We start from the raw sequence: 18,970 nt of genomic DNA, 5'->3' as shown, positions 1-18,970 counted from the left end.
TCATGTGTGAGGTCCTAACCTCAGGAGCCGTGGTTGTCTTGTGTTACCATTTTATCCCAGTGCTGAAGGCTATAGCTGGTGCAATAAGTAACTGGTGCAGTAAGTAAATGAATGAATTCTTAGTTGGTTAAAAATCCTTTTTTCCCCCCCAGAGATCATTTTCCTACAGTGTATTAATTTTTTTTAGCCTCTTTTTTTCTAAAATTTCTTTCACCTACATGCTTTCTGGTTCTTTCATTGAGACTCACTTTTTAGCATCCCAATTTTAACATCTTGTTCCACATTACATATATTTTCAGTAGGATGCCAGTTGTGCTATTAGCTGTTTATGTTCAGCCTTGTGCCAAGAAGTGGGAGAGAGACAGGATTGTTAGTGGCCTTCAGGCTGTTGACAGTTTAGTGGAGATGGTAGATGGAATCAATTGGCAGCACTAAAGGCATGACCGTGGGCTGGATGAGAGGTGTAGAGCAGTGCTTCTCCGTTCTGGCTGCTCTTCAGAGTCACGTTTGGAGTGATTCTAAAGCTCCCTGTGCAGAGAAGAGTGTGAGAGTCCTGATCTAATTAGTCTGGGGCCGTTCTCCAGATTTTTCTGATGTACAGCCTGGATTGGGAACCACTCAAGAGTATGAGCAGGAGGAATTTAAAGGAAGGAGAGATCATTAGGGCAGGATGCCTGCGTGGAGGAGCTAAGCTTTGGAGAGGAGTCTTAAGTAGAGAAGACGTCCGAGGCTAGGGGGCAGAGTGGTGATGCTCACCCTTGCCAGGTGACGGTGTTGAAGATTCAGCCTCGGACCATCCACTCCCCCGCCCATAGCACCTGTGTGCTCTGAGCAGAGCCCTTACTGTATTGTAGTGTAATCGTCTCTCTCGCTCTTCCCATGCACTGTGTGCTCCTTGAAGGCAGGGGCATCGTCCTTTCATCAGTGTATCTCCAGAACTTGAACTAGTATATATTTGATTCAAGCATGAACGTGGGAAGGAGCACCAGGTGTCTGAGTGGGGAGGGGGAAGAGTGAGGAGTGATGAGGAAACACTCCTGACCGAAGCCCACGCTTCATGGTAGTGAACTGAGGTGATCAAGTAGGTCAGTAGGACTAGTGATGGACAGATTTGAAAGTCAGGTAAAAGAGGGTAGAAGTGACCCACTGGGATGAGGAGAGATCTTAATTAAGCACTTTGGGAGGCACTCTACATCTTTTCCAATAGCCCTCGTATCATTCTCAGGGTCCTGTACCTCAGGCACCTCATCTATAAAATGGTAATAATAATAGTACTGGACTTAACTTTATGAGCCTTAAGTGAGTTCTAATTCACTGTACACGTTTAGCATATGTCTGGCGTGTGGATTCAGAGTGTAGTGTTCTGAACTCCATCGTTTCATGATTCTTCTTGTTTTCTTCTATTCATTCTGGGACTGTAGTTCCTTTACTCACTGATAAGACTGTGTGTCTTCTCCAAACATAAGTATTTGTTTGGTGCTGATTACCAAATCCTGAATGGAGTGAAGGTGGGAATAAAGAGTTTCTCTTTGGGGCTGAATTCCATCCACCACGGTCGTCTGGGATGTATGCATACTAGAATTAACTTAACAATCTTTTGAATGTGCTTAGGGTTGGGTGCAGAGTATGCAGCAGTATAAGTTGTATACGAATATAACATCACAGAATACAGAGAACAATAGTCAAAGAAATCACCCAGAATCTTTCTCACCCTAATGAAACATTGTTTTGTTTTGTTTTTTAATATTTATTTTTGAGAGAGAGAGTGCATGTGCACAAGTGGGGGAGGGGCGGGGGGGGGGGGAAGGCAGAGGATCCAAAGCGGTCTCTGTGCCTACAGCAGCGAGCCTGATGTGGGGCTCAGCTCATGAACCATGAGATTATGAGCTGAGTAAGCTGACATCAGATGCTCAACTGACTGAGCCACCCAGGCACCCCTGGTATACATTATTTTTAAATAATGTAATAATATTCGCATTGAATGCATTTTTCCAAAATTTACATAAATCATGTGTGCTTCTGAGTTTGTGATTTTAAATAATTTTGAAAAGTCCATCTTTTACATGGATCATCTGTCATATGTTCCTCCGCATTTGAGATTATTTCTTAAAGATAGATTTTCTGAAGTGCGTCAAAGAGTAAATAATTTTTTATGCAAATTGGTTTCAGAAGAACTTTGCCATTTTATACTAACAGAATGAACTCACTTTTGAATCGTCTCTTTGCTCTGCTACCTTGTGGGAATATGCAGACAGTGAGAGCCCCACAGCTCTTAGAAGAAGCACCATTTGGGAAGCAAAGTAGGGTAGTGGCAAAGTGCTGTGGACTGGAAATTTGCAAACCTGGGTTCTCATTTTGGCCCTCCTTTAGGAAATTATGTGAATTTGGGCATGATACTTCACCTTTCTCATGTGTAAAATGAGCATATGGATGAAACTTAAGTTCCTTTGTGCTCCAGAGCTCTGATGCTAGTATTCCTGGGCTAAGTTTGGTGGTGCAGAAATGTGCTGGAGACCTGAGATCAACTGGGTAGCAAGTAGGCTGATGGCTCACTGGAAGAACGTCATTTTCTGAGCCGGCTGCCTTGCATGCTCATTGCCTTTGTCTCTTTCCATAGCATTGAGAAGTTCTGTGCAGAAGGCATCCCACTGTTGGGAATTCTGGTCCAGTCGAGGCATTTGCGAACAGTGGTTCATGTCCTGGATAAGATCCTGCCTTTGTTCTACCCTTGCCAGTATTACCTTCTGAAGAATGAGCAGTAAGTAGAAAACAGCCTGGGGAGTACAGATGACTGCTTGCAAGTAAAAGAGGGAATGATATAATTCACTGGTGTATTTTTTTATGAGGCAGAAAACTTCCTGCCTAGTTTAGAATGCAGTTTGATAAACAGTGACTCTTATAATGATTCTTGTTTTATTATCATGAAAGATATTTCCATTTCTCATTTGATTTTAGATTGCTCATAGCTTATTAGCCGTTGAAAGGGAAGTTTCCATGAAACCTGGGAATAGTGCTTCTGACACTGAGCAGCAAATGGCTTTGCCATTGTAACAGTAGCAGAACACATTGCTGTTAATTGTCTGTAGTATTACAAACAGATAAGATGCATAGGAGGGTGCTCATCACATGAGACATACATAATCTTGTTGAGAAAACAAGACTTTTGAGGTAATTACAAAACTTATGAAGCAAAGTATTATTGGCAAGGCCATGCATGCTGTGGTGTATAGGTTGCATTCGTGTTGTGTGGTAAAAGTATATGGAATTTAGGGTAAAAGAAATAGCTGCTTGGGAGGGAGGGAATTAAGAATAGCGGGGCGCCTGGGTGGCTCAGTCAGTTAAGCGTCCGACTTCGGCTCAGGTCACGATCTCGCGGTCCGTGAGTTTGAGCCCCGCGTCGGGCTCTGTGCTGACTGCTCAGAGCCTGGAACCTGTTTCAGATTCTGTGTCTCCCTCTCTCTCTGACCCTCCCCCGTTCATGCTCTCTCTCTCTCTGTCTCAAAGCTAAATAAACGTTAAAAAAAAAAAAGAAAAAAAAAAAGAATTAAGGATGGGGTGTTAATCAAGACTCTTAATTGCACATGATAAAAACCCGGTGCATGCTGGTTTCATCAAGAAGAGAATGTTTTGGCTCATGTAATTGGGAAAAGGGCTCATGATAACATCAGGTCATTCTAAAGTGGTAGTTCTCAGGGGTGATTTTGACCCTTGGGACATTTGGCAATGTCTCCAAATGATTTTGGTGGTCACATCCTGGTGGGGAGCGGGAGGCAGTAGATGGTTGGGCAAGGGGGTGGTTGAGGGGGCGACTGGGGGAGTCTGCTACTGGTATCCGGTGGATAGAGGCCAGGGGTAGTGCTGAACGTCCTGCAGTACATAAGAGAGCCCCTCACAGTAAAGAATTAGCCAGCCTAAAATGTCAGTAGTGCCAAAGTTGAGAGACCCTGTCTCTGTTTTTCTCTTATCCTCCTTCCCAGGTCCCTTGGCCCCGCCTCTCTTTTTCAGTTTTTCCACTGCAGGTGCACTTTTCTGCAGGGGAATGAAAGTGTGTGGCTGTAAAGAGAACTAAGTACTACCCTGTGGGAAGGGCCAATGTTTTCTGTATCATTGTTCCTTGTAATGATCCCTGATTGGTCTGACCTAGTCATGTGTTCTCTCTCAGCCTGTCACTGTGCTGGGTGGTATTGACTAGTCCTAAGAGGAGGGTATAGGGATTCTGTTTTGAGGGCCCCTCCCTCCCAGAATTGGCAGTTGCCCGGGGGGGGGGGGGGGGGGGGGGGGAGGGTGGACAGCTCCCTTAATGAAAGGATGTGCAGTTAGCAGAAGGGAGAGAGAGAGAGAGAGAAGATGCTCAGTGAACAAAAGCAACAGATGGCCGAAGCATATGACTTTATGGAAGAGGTGGGTTTCTAGTTGAGTTTTGAAGTGCATGTAGGTGTTGGGCCAGTGGGGAGGACAGGGTGGGCAGGGTGGGGCTTTTTCACTATGGGTAGGGGGTAAAAAGAGGGTCTGGAGAGGCCAGGCTGGGAAACAGTGAAGGCATAGAGAAGGAAAGAGAACTGCCAGTTGGGGAGCAGGGTAGAGAGCACCTGGCTGGGGCCTCGAGAAGTGTGAGCACAGGTGAATTCCTTGACTTTGCAGGGCCTCAGTTTCTTCATTTGCATAATGGGCTGTTACACCTCGCATACAGGCTGGGTGTAAGGGTTAAGTGATACAAAGTACAATGGCTGGCACATTTTAGTAAATTGTTTTTAGATTTTTAAAAGATATTTTAAAATTAGATTGAATGGCTTCTATATTTTTTTCTCTAATCATTAAATTTTGAGTAACGATGACTCTTTCTAGGCTGTGTTTCAAATACTTCCTCTCTGTATCTCTCCCAGGCCCCTCTAATGCCTGCACTGGCTCTGTCCTCTGAACTTGTACAGCACTTCATTGGTACCTTTCCCGCCCTCACTTTTCCTCTTGACTAGGATTTGGGCCTCAATTGGGCCTGCACTGTGTCTCCTGTGAAATGGGAGGGGTGTTCATTCACCAATAACAACTGCTTATCGATTTGCACTGTGTGCTGCTGTTGCCTGTACAGCGGGGAGGGAAGCAGGCCGGCTGTTGCCCTCAGACACGTAGGAAGTGATCACGTCCTCAGGATGCAGTTGCCAATTTTAAGGCCCATGGAGGAAAAGAACAGGGTGCCACGAGAGAGGTTAATGGGTTAGCTGTGTTTTAGATGGCAGGAAGGCTCGGAAAGTATCCTCTGAGGAGAGAACGTTGTAGATGAGGTGTGGGGAGTGAGTAGGAGTTTGGCAGGTTAGGTGTGGGGGAATGTTTCAGGCGGAAAATCCAGCAGAAGCAGAGAGAGGAGGGAGCTGGGAACCCAGGAACTGAGGGCACTTCCTGACTGATGGTGGTGGGATCCCCCTTGTGCCCCTTTGTGCCCCTTCTGCCACCTTGTAGGAAGTTGACTTCCAGTACAAGATTGTGGGATGATTTTACAAACATCTTGGCATTTGTTAGTGAGTGGGGAGGGGGTAAAGGGGCACTTGGGGTGGTGTTCCTCTAATGCTCTTGAACTTGTACGTGTTTGTGTGTCTTGGGATCTCTGTTCTCTATACTTCTGCAGGTGGATAGATTTCCTTTTAACCCACCTTAAATTTGAAAACTTCATTTTTCTGAAGTTCTTAAAGATTTATTGAAAATCCTAAATAGAGCTTTGGCCTAAAAATGGGACCAATTTCATGTTTTTCTGTTTCCTCCTAAGTAATTAGCCACTGGAAATTTTGTTGACTTCTGATTGGAAGGTCAAATGCATTGTCTTGTGTTCTTGGCAGGTTTCTGTCACACCTCCTTCTGTTCCTACACTTGGACAGTGGCGTCCCTCAGGGTGTCACACAGCAGGTTACCCACAAGGTGGCACAGCACCTGACAGGAGCCAGCCATGGGGACAACGTGAAGCTTCTCAACAGCATGATCCAGGTCAGGCCCCCAGGAAGCCCCTAAATACACCCTTGCCCACCTTCCCAATCAAGCACCCTAGGGTTAGCACATCTGAGTGTTGGTCATTTCAAAGCACTTGGCACAGTGCTTTTGGCCAAGAACATCGCAGATTTGGGCTTTGTAGTGGAGGTAGTCATTTTGCTGGTGTTTTAAAAGTGGGAGCCTGACTCTTACTTCCACATCACTTGAGCGCTTTCTCCGTAGGCCCATGTATCCGTAAGCACCCAGCCCAATGAAGTGGGCCCCGTTGCCGTGTTGGAGTTCTGGGTTCAGGCTCTAATAAGCCAGCATCTTTGGTACCGAGAACAACCCATCCTCTTTCTCATGGACCACTTGTGTAAAACAGCGTTTCAGCTGATGCAGGAAGACTGTGTGCAGAAGTTGCTCTACCAGCAACATAAGGTAAACCTCCTAGAGAATTTGTCTTTCGGTCATTGTCTAGATAGTAGCCTTCCCAGGATGCTCCCCCAAATGCACAGTTCTCAGTACTACTCTGGGGCCACTGCCTTTTTAAGCTTGGTCTTCTTGGTACCTGATCTCAGTAACCACAGTCTGCTAATGCAGATTCCAGGGAAGCCAAAGGAAAGGACCCCCCAGGACAAGCCTTGCTCATGACATTTGGCTGTAATACGCTGCCTGTGGCTCTCACTGCTGGTGGACTAATTATGAAATCTGTGTCTTACCAGAGTCTACCATCACAGTAAGATAATTGCTGATATGCTTGAAAAGGTCATTGATAAGGTTTTTTTAAAGCCTTCTCTCTCTGTTCCACATCCTGTCCCCTGTATAGAATGCTTTGGGTTACCACTGTGACCGGAGTCTGCTCTCTTCTTTGGTGAGCTGGATCGTGGCTGGCAACATCACTCCTTCCTTCGTGGAGGGCTTGGCCACGCCTACTCAGGTAGGAAAGCCCTTGCGGACCGTTGGTAATCTTTGCGAACTTTTAATGTTCTCATCTTTACTAATGTATTGCTAGCAGCTTTAAATAATGCTCATCTAGCCCTTGGCACGTGTAAGAACCCTCGTTCGTTTAATCCTCGCAGCGGCCCTCTCCTGAGGTTGCGCTGTCGCTGTTCCGTTTCACCGAGGGCTTAACTGAGGTTGAATGGAGCCGAGCAGCTGGCTCAGGATCAGACCGCTGGTGGTCAGTCCTGGTCTGCCCGGCAGCACGGTTGAGGGTGGATGCTGGAGCCAGGCCGCCTGGGGTACACACTCGGTTCTGATGCTTGTTAGCCCTGTACCTTGGGCAGGGCTTACCTCACCGTCCTCAGCTTCCTCAGCTGGCTGCTGGGAGTACTGAGTGCACCTGCACGGGATGTACTTAGAGCCGGGCTTAGTACGTCACACGGTGCACACGAGGCGTTGGCCGCTCTTGTCAGCGATAGCGGCCGCAGCAGCGCTTTCTTCATGACTACCACCTCTCTGACTGTGAGTGTCGAATTATGGCCCTGATCCATCACTTAAACCAGCAGCGACATCCTTCAGCCTCCCATCACAGTCTTCCCTCCCGCTCTTCCTCTTAACTCTCGTGATCCAGCCGAAACACACTCCTCGCTGTTACCTACCGTGTCCCATGTGTTTCCACCTCTTTGCCTTTTCCTCACTGGTCCTCTTGCCAGGCATCCTTCGCCTCCATTCTCCACACAGAGCCGTCTCTGATATGTCCACCTGTGTGATCCCGCCCTCCCTCTGCTGGCTTCCCGGAGCGCTGGACTCCTGATTCAGTACTCACCACCTCTCACTTCACATTGTGATTACTTATATATTAGTTTTGTCTCCTGTATACGAGATGGAAAATTAAAAAAAAAATTTTTTTTTAACATTTATTTTTATATTTTTGAGAGAGAGAGAGAGAGAGAGAGAGAGAGAGAGAGACGGAGCACGAGTGTGGGAAGAGCAGAGAGAGGGGGAGACATAGAATCCAAAGCAGGCTCCAGGCTCTGAGATGTAAACACAGAGCCCGATGCAGGGCTTGAACCCACGAACCGTGAGATCATGACCTCAGTTGAAGTCAGACGCTCAAGAGACTGAGCCACCCAGGTGCCCCTGAGATGGAAAACTTCTTAAGGGCAGAGCTCATGTCTGGCCGTCTTTCCTGTCCTTGTGCATACAGAACCTGCATGTTGCATGAACAAACATTTTCTTTTACTGAAGTAGCTTTTCCAAAGGAATTCAGCATTTTTCAGTGATCTTTTTTATCTAAGTTTATATCTGTGACAAGAACAGAGGTAGGTATAAAACTCTGTTAATTTTGGAAATTATAAATACTTGTTGATTGAGATATCTGGTAGAAAAGATGTTAATTTGTAGACTATCGGGATGTTTTTGGTCTGAGTGAGCTGCTCATTCCCCTCGCTCTTAACCTGTTGTCATTGTAGGTCTGGTTTGCCTGGACAGTACTGAACATGGAATCCATCTTTGAAGAAGACTCCCAGCTCCGAAGGGTCGTTGAAGGGGAATTGGTTATAAACACTGCTTTTACCCCTGACCAAGCTCTGAAGGTGCAAATAGCAGTTCTGCATTTGAGTGGGAGAAGGTGGTTCTCTGATAGATTTATCTATAGCTTTTAAACTTCTCCGTTTTCTTTCGTTGTAAATGTTTAGAAAGCACAGTGTCCAAACCAGCGCTTAAAACTGTATAACTGAAGTGCATCCTTCTTTTCAAGGTTTATTTAGCATGAAGAGCCACATCGTAATGATTGAAGGCTGTGTTTTTGCGTGTGTGGAGGGGATTGCCATTGTTTTATAGCAATTTCCAGTGTGTCTCATGTGCCTTAGTCCCCTGGAGAGCTTGTTTTAAAAATCAGATTCCTGGATCCCAACTTTTGAGAATCTGAGTTTCTAAGTGTGGAGTGGGACCAGGAATTTGTTTTAAAAACTCCATAGCTGATCCGTAGGCTCACTGAAGCGAAAGAACACTGGGATAAGGCTTTAGAATGTAAGACCTATTTCAGGGTCTTATAGTACAGATTTTGCTTTTGGGTTTCAGAGCCTGTCATGGAGTTTATCATTCTGGAAAGTCCTTTTCAGATCTAAGTTTTTAAGAGATTGATAATGTTTGGCAGTAAAACTGGCTTTTGGTTTTCCTATCATTCTGCTCCTTTCCACTGTGGCGTTTTATGTGCAAAGGCCTGGAGAGGCACAGAAATGAGATAAGACTAGGTGATGTGTAAGACACATTCCAATCTGAGGGTCTGGGAAATGTTTTGATGGAAAAAAACCCCCTGCCCCATATGTTTTGCTACCAAGGAGGTTAAGGTATTAGTTAGTGGGTCGGAAAGGTCAAGGTTCTATGACTTGTTTTACTTACTGAATTGAAAACAAAACGTTCAGTGTTTTCATTTGGATCACTTAGAAAGAGCAGACTGTTTGGAACTGTGATCATGTCATGGTTGCTCAAGGGCCCTCCTCTTTTGTAGAAAGCCCAGGCCCAGCTGAAGCTCCCCATCGTCCCGTCCCTCCAGAGGCTGCTGATTTATCGCTGGGCCCACCAGGCCCTTGTCACGCCTTCTGATCACCCTCTCCTGCCTCTCATCTGGCAGAAGTTCTTCCTCCTGTATCTTCACCGCCCAGGACCGCAGTATGGGTATGGTACCCCGTGTTGTTGTAAGTGTCTGTGAACCTGTTCTTGACTTGGCACTGCTCTGATGCTCTGTGTCCTCCGCCGTGGCCTGTAAGTTAGAACCGTTCTTTGACCTACGACTAGCAGTGTCCCTGTCTCCCCTGTTTCACACTTATTAGACTAGACCATTTTTGAGTTTAGGGTATCTTATGGCAGCTCTTCCTTTGCCATCCCCTGTACCCAATGGGGTGAAGACAGTTCCAGATACCTGGAACCAGGCAAGGTGTAGCGTAGAGCCTCTAGAGCTGCAAAGGGAGGGAAACTGCTCCACACAGGCTGCTCGTGTGACTCTTGGGAGCCCGTCCAGGCGGACTGCTGATGGGCATGACGGGTGTGAACAAAGGCCTGGCTGTGCCCGGCAGCCCTTGGGCTGGGAGGTGTCTGCCATTTCCACTGGGTCTGAAGGGACTCTGGTTGGCTGGAACTGTCCACTGTTCCCGACCATATTCTCGGACTCCAGCCCAATTCCTAGCTCACCCTCACTCCCTTAACTCCGTCCATCGGAACATACGGATGTTGGTTATTGGGCACTTCTGTTTTCTACCAGATTGTAAGTTCTTCTAGAGCAGAGACTGTCTTTATTCAGTAACCGCTAAGTGGTGGTAATACCTTAAATTTGTGTAGTTATTTCATTCTTTTTAAAACTGCTTTCATATATACTGTTGTTGTTGGAGCTGCATACTAACCATTGAGGTAGAATAATAGGTATTAATTCAGTGTGGGATATTTATAACCATTGACTTGTTGATTGTGATTTTGTGCCACATAGATCATGTTGTGTTGATCTTGTAATCTATGCTTATATTTTTTAAGGTTACCCATAGATGGTTGTATTGGAAAAAGGTTTTTTCAAAGCCCTGCTCATACCAGTTTGTTGAGAGAAATGAAGAGGCGCCTGACTGAGGTGGCCGACTTCCACCATGCTGCGAGCAAGGCCCTCCGCGTTCCAGCAGAGGGCAGTGAAGGGCCGCCTGCTGGCCAGCCTGGCACCCCTGGTTACCTGACTTCCCCAGAGCTGCACACGGAGCTCGTGAGGTGGGACATGGTTATTTAGCTATTGATGCTGTGGTTTGCAGCACAGGTACTGTGCCGGAACAGTTATCTGTGTTACAGACTGCCAGGTGCTGTTCTCTTGGCCCCGATAGGATGTGGAGGGTGGCAGTGACCAGGTTTGCATCTCGTCATGCTTCCTTTTTAAGTTCTTCATGAGAAGAAAGTCAGCAGTGTGGATCTAGCTCTATCAAGTGCCCGGAGTCCGAATGGAAGGCCTTAAACCAGAGGGCTGATATCCATCCTCTCTGTTTCTCTATGTAATACTAGAAACAAACCAAAACAATTGATCATAGCAGGTAAACACCTAGCAAAGCCTGCTAGGACACTTCTTTAAAGGAAATTCATGAGCAAGGCAGGGTTCTTTAAGTGAAGTCCAAACACCTCTAGGAATCTGCCTGGGGTAAGGTAGGATCTAGTAATCACCCAAAATTGCTTCTAAAATCAGGTACAGTATGTGTGTCCCCCCCAGACGTTAAGAACTCTGGAGTAAGGTTGGTCCCTTTCACGCTGTTCCTTTACCTTTCATTTATAAGCTTTCTGTAAACCAGGTATTAGTTTTACTAAATAAGACTTAATAAAAATGGCTTCTAATAATTAGCCCTGAATGCAAAATGTCTTGGTGAGGAAGCCCAGGGTTTTGATCCAGCACTGAGGCTTCAGGCTTGCTTGACCTAAAAGCCCTTCGGGCTGTCTTTCAGCCTTTGGAATGATTTCTGCCCTCATCTTGCTTGCTTCTTGAAGGAAAACTTACTTTTAGCCAGCCTTACGCCATGGGGAGGCTTAATCTTTGAACATTTAAATCAGCCAAGAAAGCTTGATGTGCCCTTCCGCCTCTCTTAAATCCCCCTTCCTTTGGCATGTTGGTAAAGTAGCCATCTAGCTGCATCAGAAGCTGGGAGAGAGCTCTGTACCGGCCTCTTGCGTGTGAGAGCCTCAAAGTCCTGTCCCTGCCTCTGTTCCTATGCAGACTGCCTCAGAGGTGAAGGAGGTAGTTTTCCATGTTACCGAGCAAAGCCAAGCCATGCCGCCTCCCAGACCCCACCCAGCAATTTGGGTGCCACAGATTCCTCTAGTACCTGTTGCTGTAAACAACTGCTTAAAATACCGGTGATCTTAGCTCAATGGACTGTGTTCCTTGTAAAAACAAAGGAAACATCATTAAATTTTTTTTAAAGTTTCTACTGGAAAATGGAGATTTTTTTTTTTTTTCCTTTCTTTTTTTAGCCGGGCTTTGTTCTGTTCCTTCTTAATAGGAGCAAGGTGTACACATGCTCTGAGTCCTCTTTGTGCTTCCTTGAAGCGGGAGAGCGTCATTGAGCCTGAAGCTGGCAGGTTCTTCCGTTGTAGTAGTTTAAGATGGCTTTTAATGTCTTCTCTAAAAGATAGAAAATGCGTTTATTTGAATGTTAGTTAACCTTTTCCAACCACTGAGGCTCACCGACTGGATTGCCCAGGAAAGAAAAACTCCAAATTCAGATCCTAGGTCTGTGTTAAAATCACCTTCTCTGGTTATTTTTTCCTGTATGTTGTATTTACCCCTGATTTAATAATAGAGTTCACAGAGCCCTTTCTTTACAGCCTTGTTGTAGCAATTACCGCATGAGATTGTAAGGATTTGTGACCTCCTCCCCTGCTGGCCCGTGAGCTTCTTGGGGGCTGTGGTGGTGGTTGGAAGCATTTTCTGTATTCTGTGCTTTTTACTTTTATGTAGTAGTGACAGTGTTCCTAGACATGTAAGAAACGTCATTTGCCTGCATGTCTTTTTGTATTTTATATAATTATGTTTTTTTTTTTTTCTTTTAGGCTCTTCAATGTATATATATTATGGCTAGAAGATGAGAATTTTCAAAAAGGAGATACCTATATCCCTTCTCTACCAAAGCATTATGATGTTCACAGGCTAGCAAAAGTGATGCAGAACCAGCAGGTGATACTGCAGTCCTGTCTCTCTTAGCATATCTGTGATCGAACATGTCACAGTCATAATCTAATGTTAAATCCACTTACTGATATGGAAATGGGGTCACTGGCATGTTCAGGAGGTGCAGTTGGGGTACAGCCACTGTGGAGGGCAGAGGATGCCAGATAGGTGAAGGGGGGTTACATTGTTAAAGGCCATGTATGCCTTCCTAAAGAATTTGGATTTGTGCCAAAGTATTTGTTTGGAGAGCCGTTAAAATAGTGTGAGTCATTAGATAAATGGGTGAATTTAAAATGTGTCGAAGAAGAATCAGTAGGATCAGGAGGAATTTTAGATTAGAGACACAGGTGGGATTGATACTGTCATAGGATTGTTTTGGTATAAAGGACAGCCAGACTTCTAGAGTGGGCAACTAGAGATACTGTTTACAAAGATAGAGGATACTGGAAGAGGAGGTGCCACAGGGGCTTCAAGGAGAACGGTGTGCCGGGCATTTGGTAGGGAGGGAACGCATAGGTCTAGAACTTAGGAGTGGGGCAGTGTAGGAAATATGTTTTTTTTGCTTGTTTTTTTTAACTTAAGTCCACGTTAGGTAGCATATGGTGCAATACTGATTTCAGGAGTAGAATTTAGTGATTCATCACTTACATATAACACCCAGTGCTCATCCCAGCAAGGGCCCTCCTTAATGCCCATCCCCCGTTTAGCCCATCCCCCACTCACCTTCCCTCCTGCAACCTTAGTTTGTTCTTTGTATTTAAGAGTCTCTTACGGTTTGTCCATCTCTGTTTTTCTCTTATTTTTGTTTCATTTCCCCTATGCCAATCTGTTTTGTTTCTTAAATTCTACATGAGTGAAATCATACGATATTTGTCTTTCTCTGACTGACTTATTTTGCTTAGCCTAATACACTCCAGTTCCATCCATGTTGTTGTAAATGACAAGATTTCATTCTTTTTGATCGCTGAGTAATAGTCCATTGTATGTACGTGTATGTGTGTGTATATGTATACACACACACCCCACATCTTCTTTATCCATTCATCAGTCGATGAACATTTGGGCTCTTTCCATACTTTGGCTATTGTTGATAGTGTTGCTATAAACATGTACCCCTTCGAATCAGCACTCCTGTATCTTTTGGATAAATACCAGTAGTGCAATTGCTGGGTTGTAGGGTAGTTCTATTTTTAATTTTTTGAGGAACTTCTATACTGTTTTCCAGAATGGCTGCACCAGTCTGCATTCCCACCAGCAGTGTAAAAGGGTTCCTCTTTCTCACATCCCCGCCAACATCTGTTGTTACCTGAGCTGTTACTGTTAGCCATTCTGATAGTTGTGAGGTGGTACCTCATTGTGGTTTTGATTTGTATTTCTCTGATGATGACTAATGTTGAGCATTTTTTCATGTGTCTGTTTTCCATCTGGATGTCTTCTTTGGAAAAGTGTCTTTTGCCCATTTCTTCACTGATTGTTTGCTTTCTGGGTGTTGAGTTTGATAAGTTCTTCATAGATTTGGATACTAACCCTTTATCTGATATGTCATTTGCAAATATCTTCTCCCAAGGAAATACGAGTTTAATGGTAGTAGAGCATCTAGATTGAGAGGAGGACTGAATGGAGCTAGGGCCCCAAGGCATAGAGAAATAAGGCTGAGAATACGGAGCCAGAGCAGCAGGAAAAATAAATAGGCAGTCATGGACTGAGATCCTTTGAGCGCAGTTCTGTGTTCATCCCTCTTTGTCCTCTACACGCCACGGCCTTATCTAAGAATCTGCGTGTAGCGGATGACTGGTCAGTGTTTTTAAAAATATTAGTCATAGTGTCTTGGTTCTCTGATAATTATCTTGGCTCCCCATCATCTACAGAATTAATACCATTCTCTTTTTTTTAAGTCTTTGCCATTTGATTTTATAGCTCCAATTTTTATCTGTAGTTCATGTTTAGTGTTGTTCTTTTTGTGGTTTTCTGAGACATCTCTGCCTACCTATCGTTAATTCTCAGTATTCTTAATCATTAGCCTCTGTCAACAGTTACTTAGCACAGAGGCAGACAAGGTGATAGTGACCCCACTGAAAGGAGAGATGGGTGTGCACAGTAGGAGGGACTGGTACAGCACCTCCAGCAGTTGTCTGGTGCTTCTAGGTTTCAGACTTGTGGTCAAGATGACTTTGGAGTTCCTCTCCTGAGTCTGGAATGCCTCGTGCCATGGTTGGTTTGGAAGTAATGATTTAGGACTTCATGGCAGTGTGCCCATTACAAGCCAGAGATTTGTAGGTTTAGAGGAATCCTTTAAACACTTAAGATCAGAAAGAAAAAAAATAATCATCCACAAAACCATAGTCCATAGGTGATCACCTTCCTACTATTTGGTACAGTTTTTAGTGATCATGAAGACCTGACGTTTCTTTTCATTAAAGACAGTCTCCCATTCTAATAATAGGTATTGATCATCAAAGTGAAGTATGTAGTTCAAAATATGCAAGACGGTTTATTGGAGTGTAGGAAGAGAATACTAAAACTTCTGTGTTTTCCCATTTTATTTATTTATTTTACCTTTTATAATAAATTCAATCATACAGAAAAATAGAATAGCGTAGCACACATGCCCTTCTCCCCCTGCCCACTGTGTACCGGGTGTCTAATTTTATCTATAGCCCGTTCACTCCCTTCACCATATTATTTTGGAACTAATTCTAGAAAGCATTTGATACATGAAGATTTCAAAAGATGAGGATTAAAAAACTATTATAACCCAATAGCATTTATATCTGAAAAATATTAAGAGCAGTTTCTTAGTATCAAATATCGAAGTTGTGTTCAAATTTCCAGTTACCTCATACATGTCATAAAATTTTTGTTTTTATTTTTATAGTTGAATCAGGATCCTCATTTTGCAATTGGTTGACAGCTCTTATAAGTCTGTTTGATCTGTCGCTCCTCCCTTATTCCTTTTTCCCCCTGTAGTTTGTTGAAGAAACTGGATAGTTTGTCCATAGAGTTTCCCCAGAGTCTGGATTTTGCAGATCGTCGTAGTATGGTTTAATATGTTTCTCTGTCCCCTGTATTCCTGTAAATTGTTATTGGGACGAAGGGCCCAGATTCTTTCTAATCCAGATTGTTATTTTCAATATATTTGTTACCTATCTCTTTAAATTTCTGGGTTTTAACTTACTAGCTCAGTAGTATTTGTATACGGTGTATAAATACACAGTTGGTGGGGCCATTAAAATTATTTTTTCTGTTCTTGGTGCATAATCAAACTCCTGCAAAGATTGCTAGTATCCATTTTAGAACATGATCCTTCTTAACACTGGAGAACTTGGTATGGACCACCTCGTGCTGAAACGTTCTGGTCTACCTTTTAGTTAAATATATAATTTTATATGTGAATATATGATTCATCTGTGAAAGTTAAAGTCCTATGTGAATATATGATTCATCTGTGAAAGTTAAAGTCCTATGCTTCAATTCTAGGATCTGTGGATGGAGTATTTGAACATGGAGCGCATACGTTATGAGTTCCAGGAGACTGTTGGTCTGTGGACACAGGCCACACTTGAGTCCCATTCGCCGCCCTGCAGTTTGTCAGTGCAGCTGGACTTCACTGATCCTTTGTTGGGTGAGCTGTACCACCATCATCCCCCTTGAGTGAATGAATGAATGAATGAATGAATTGCGGGTTAAGGTTTACACAGTGTATCCCTCCAGTGAGAATTGTTTTTTTAGAAGTTCATTGTTACCTTGTCTGCACCTTAGGGTTAGGTTCAGCAATGAGTGAGAGAAAACTTCAAAACAGTAATGATTTACATAAGGTGCTTTTTCTCCCATAAAAGAAGTCTGGAGGCAGGCAGTTCAGGCAGTAGCTTTAGAGTCGTGGCCTAAAATGTTGCTTGAGAGAAATTTGAACAAAGTCAGGAGTCTTTTCCAGTGATTAACATCCGACTTTGTTACTTTCTGTGCAGAGAGTAGTTGTTCTAGTGGAAAAACCCCAGCCATATGGGACGATCCCGTACTTGACCTGTTTGGAATGTTAAATTCCATCTGTTTGGGGTGCAAACAATACAGGTCTTTTTATGCCAACTAAAATCATGGCTATTAAGTTTTCTTTTATTTTTCTTAAGAACAGAAAATGGAATGCTACATCTGGAATGAAGTCGGAAATTCACAGTAGTTCCTTAGGTATTTGTTGACTTGATTTATTGACTTGAAATTTCCTTGACCTCTCCTGTTCCCTATTACCTTACTGTTGAAAAGAGGCAGGTATGTGGCAGCATTTTTCTTCCTGTGCTCAGTCCCCACCTGCTGTATGGTATGTGTATAGTGCAGTGAAGAGAGAGGGTGGGAAGATAGGAATTTATTGATTTATTGGATACCTGTGTGGTCATCTCTGTACTAGGTGTAGAAATACAAACATTTAGATTGGATTCACCACTATGACCCCATGTGCAATCTAGTGCAAAGTTGGATGGACAGATTTGCCATCACTTTTCTCATATGGCACCTGGTTTCTTATTTGGATTCCATTTATTGAGTGAATGAATAAGTGGATGAGTGAAAGAACGACAATATGACTGTGTAATGTAAGTTCTGTAGGAGTTTGTGTCCATGCCTTTGTTCATTTTAACACGACTGGTCTCAGCCCTCCTGGTCAAACCTTGGCCTAATTTAAGATTTTTCCACTCAGCCATATTCCGTAACGCCCATTTCTTTTTCTCCTGTTCTCTGAAGTTTATCTGGATGATTGCATTAAACTCTTAACAGGACCACCCTCCCCGTCCCCAGTCCATTGACTGGTGATAGCTGCCATCTTCGTCAGACTTGCTTAGAGAGTTCGCTAGATCCCCTTTACGCTAGTTTCAAGTCCACACACTTGAGCATGTCATGCGAGACTGTCTGGGGTAATAGTTTAAGATCGTGAGCTTTGACTCTTTAACTCTCAGTAAGGAAGGCTGTTTGAGGCTAGGAGTTGTGTTTAATCATACCACATGCTCGTGAGCTCCCGACTCCTGGTAGAATATTAGTACCCCGGTGGGGGCTCCCTCAAAACTAGCAGGTAACGAAAGATAATGATTTTATCCATTTAGGCCACTGATGGTTTATGTAACTACTCTGTACATCTTCAACATTCTTCTCGAAGGTAACCAGCCAAAGCTTTGCACTCAATTAGTATGTTACTACCTAGTAGTAGCCTTTACTCAGTAAACGCGACTTAATTTTCTTTCAGCTAAAGAAAGGGTTTTAAGCAACTTGCGGAAGCACGAGGCTCCCCAGCCTCCCCTTGATCTGCACCCAGTGAGGCCTCCTGTGCCAGTCATTTCCTCGGCTGTGCTCCTGAGTCAGAAGGACACCACCCAGCTGGTGCGCACAGACCTGAATCTGTTGCAGCAGCAGGCCAGGTGAGACCGTGTGACCTCCAGGGTCATGCCCCTGTGCTTGCTGCTGGGACAGCTTGGATGCTTTAGTACCTTGAAGGGTTTCCTCCTCAGCGTTCTCTCCATGAGGATGATTTGACCAGGCTGGCCCAGTCAGGTACCTCAGTTAGCCAAATTGTGACAAGTCCTTCGGTTTCATGTTGAAAATGCGTGGTGCTTTCACGGACTAGGAATTTTACATTTCCTGTGGTGGCATTTCTGTGGGCCAGCAGTGCCAGCCAAGTGTTTCTTAAGCTTCTCCTGAGGAGACTTTCTGACACTGAAAAGATGGTATTAAAAGGGTAGGCAATGAGATTTACTTTCTTTTGTCACTGCTTTGCTCCCTAACTTTCCATATTCTTTAATAAATTGCCTCGGGCATTTGATTGAAATGTGGGAAAATCATTTAGTGCTCTGAGTTAAAGTAGATACGGAACGATTAGCTCTTTGTTTTTTTTAAGTGTTTATTTTTGAGAGGGAGAGAGAGCGTGGGAGGGGCTGAGGGAGAGGGGGACAGAGGATCCCAAACAGGCTCCGCGCTGACCGCCCCATGTGGGGCTCAAACTCATGAACCGCGAGATCATGGCCTGAGTTGAAGTCTGACACTCACCCCACTGAACCATCCAGGCACCCCCAGAGCAATCAACTCTTTAAGGTTTTGGTTCCAGCTTGCGGTCTGGCGAGAAGGAGCGGGTGTGGAGTGAATCTGTTTTATGAAGTAGAAGAATCTAATCTTTGCGAAGACACTGGGAATCGATCTCTTACTGGCTTTTTTTTTCCTTGGCTGCTCTTGGTCCAGGCATTGATTGTGTGCACGTGCATACAAATGTGCACCCCTGCCAGTGTGCGCACACACATGCCTACACAGTAACATAACCGTATCAACACCCTTGTAAACAGCTTTGTCCATCTTTGACAGTTCAGTTTGAGTTGCTAATACCGAAGAAATCACTGGTGCTTACAAGCA

The 18,970-nt window shown here is 44.3% G+C and overlaps 1 protein-coding gene across 2 annotated transcripts in view; it reads left to right on the top strand.

The window, feature by feature from the left end:
• EPG5 (ectopic P-granules 5 autophagy tethering factor) overlaps nt 1-18,970 on the top strand; it is a 109,996-nt gene that overhangs the window by 42,235 nt on the left and 48,791 nt on the right. For both annotated transcript variants that reach the window (XM_078435283.2, XM_060613740.3), the window contains exons 17-26: nt 2,618-2,758; nt 5,829-5,973; nt 6,199-6,396; nt 6,785-6,895; nt 8,373-8,495; nt 9,413-9,579; nt 10,429-10,650; nt 12,472-12,595; nt 16,067-16,211; nt 17,817-17,988. In XM_078435283.2, coding sequence (XP_078291409.1) covers nt 2,618-2,758; nt 5,829-5,973; nt 6,199-6,396; nt 6,785-6,895; nt 8,373-8,495; nt 9,413-9,579; nt 10,429-10,650; nt 12,472-12,595; nt 16,067-16,211; nt 17,817-17,988 — 1,548 coding nt within the window. The remainder of the gene's footprint in view (nt 1-2,617; nt 2,759-5,828; nt 5,974-6,198; nt 6,397-6,784; nt 6,896-8,372; nt 8,496-9,412; nt 9,580-10,428; nt 10,651-12,471; nt 12,596-16,066; nt 16,212-17,816; nt 17,989-18,970) is intronic.

The sequence above is a fragment of the Panthera onca genome, chromosome D3 (assembly GCF_046562875.1).
Source record: "Panthera onca isolate mPanOnc1 chromosome D3, mPanOnc1 haplotype 2, whole genome shotgun sequence".
Taxonomy (NCBI): domain Eukaryota; kingdom Metazoa; phylum Chordata; class Mammalia; order Carnivora; family Felidae; genus Panthera; species Panthera onca.
Note: the sequence above shows the minus strand (reverse complement) of the source record. Positions and strands in the feature narration are given on the sequence as shown.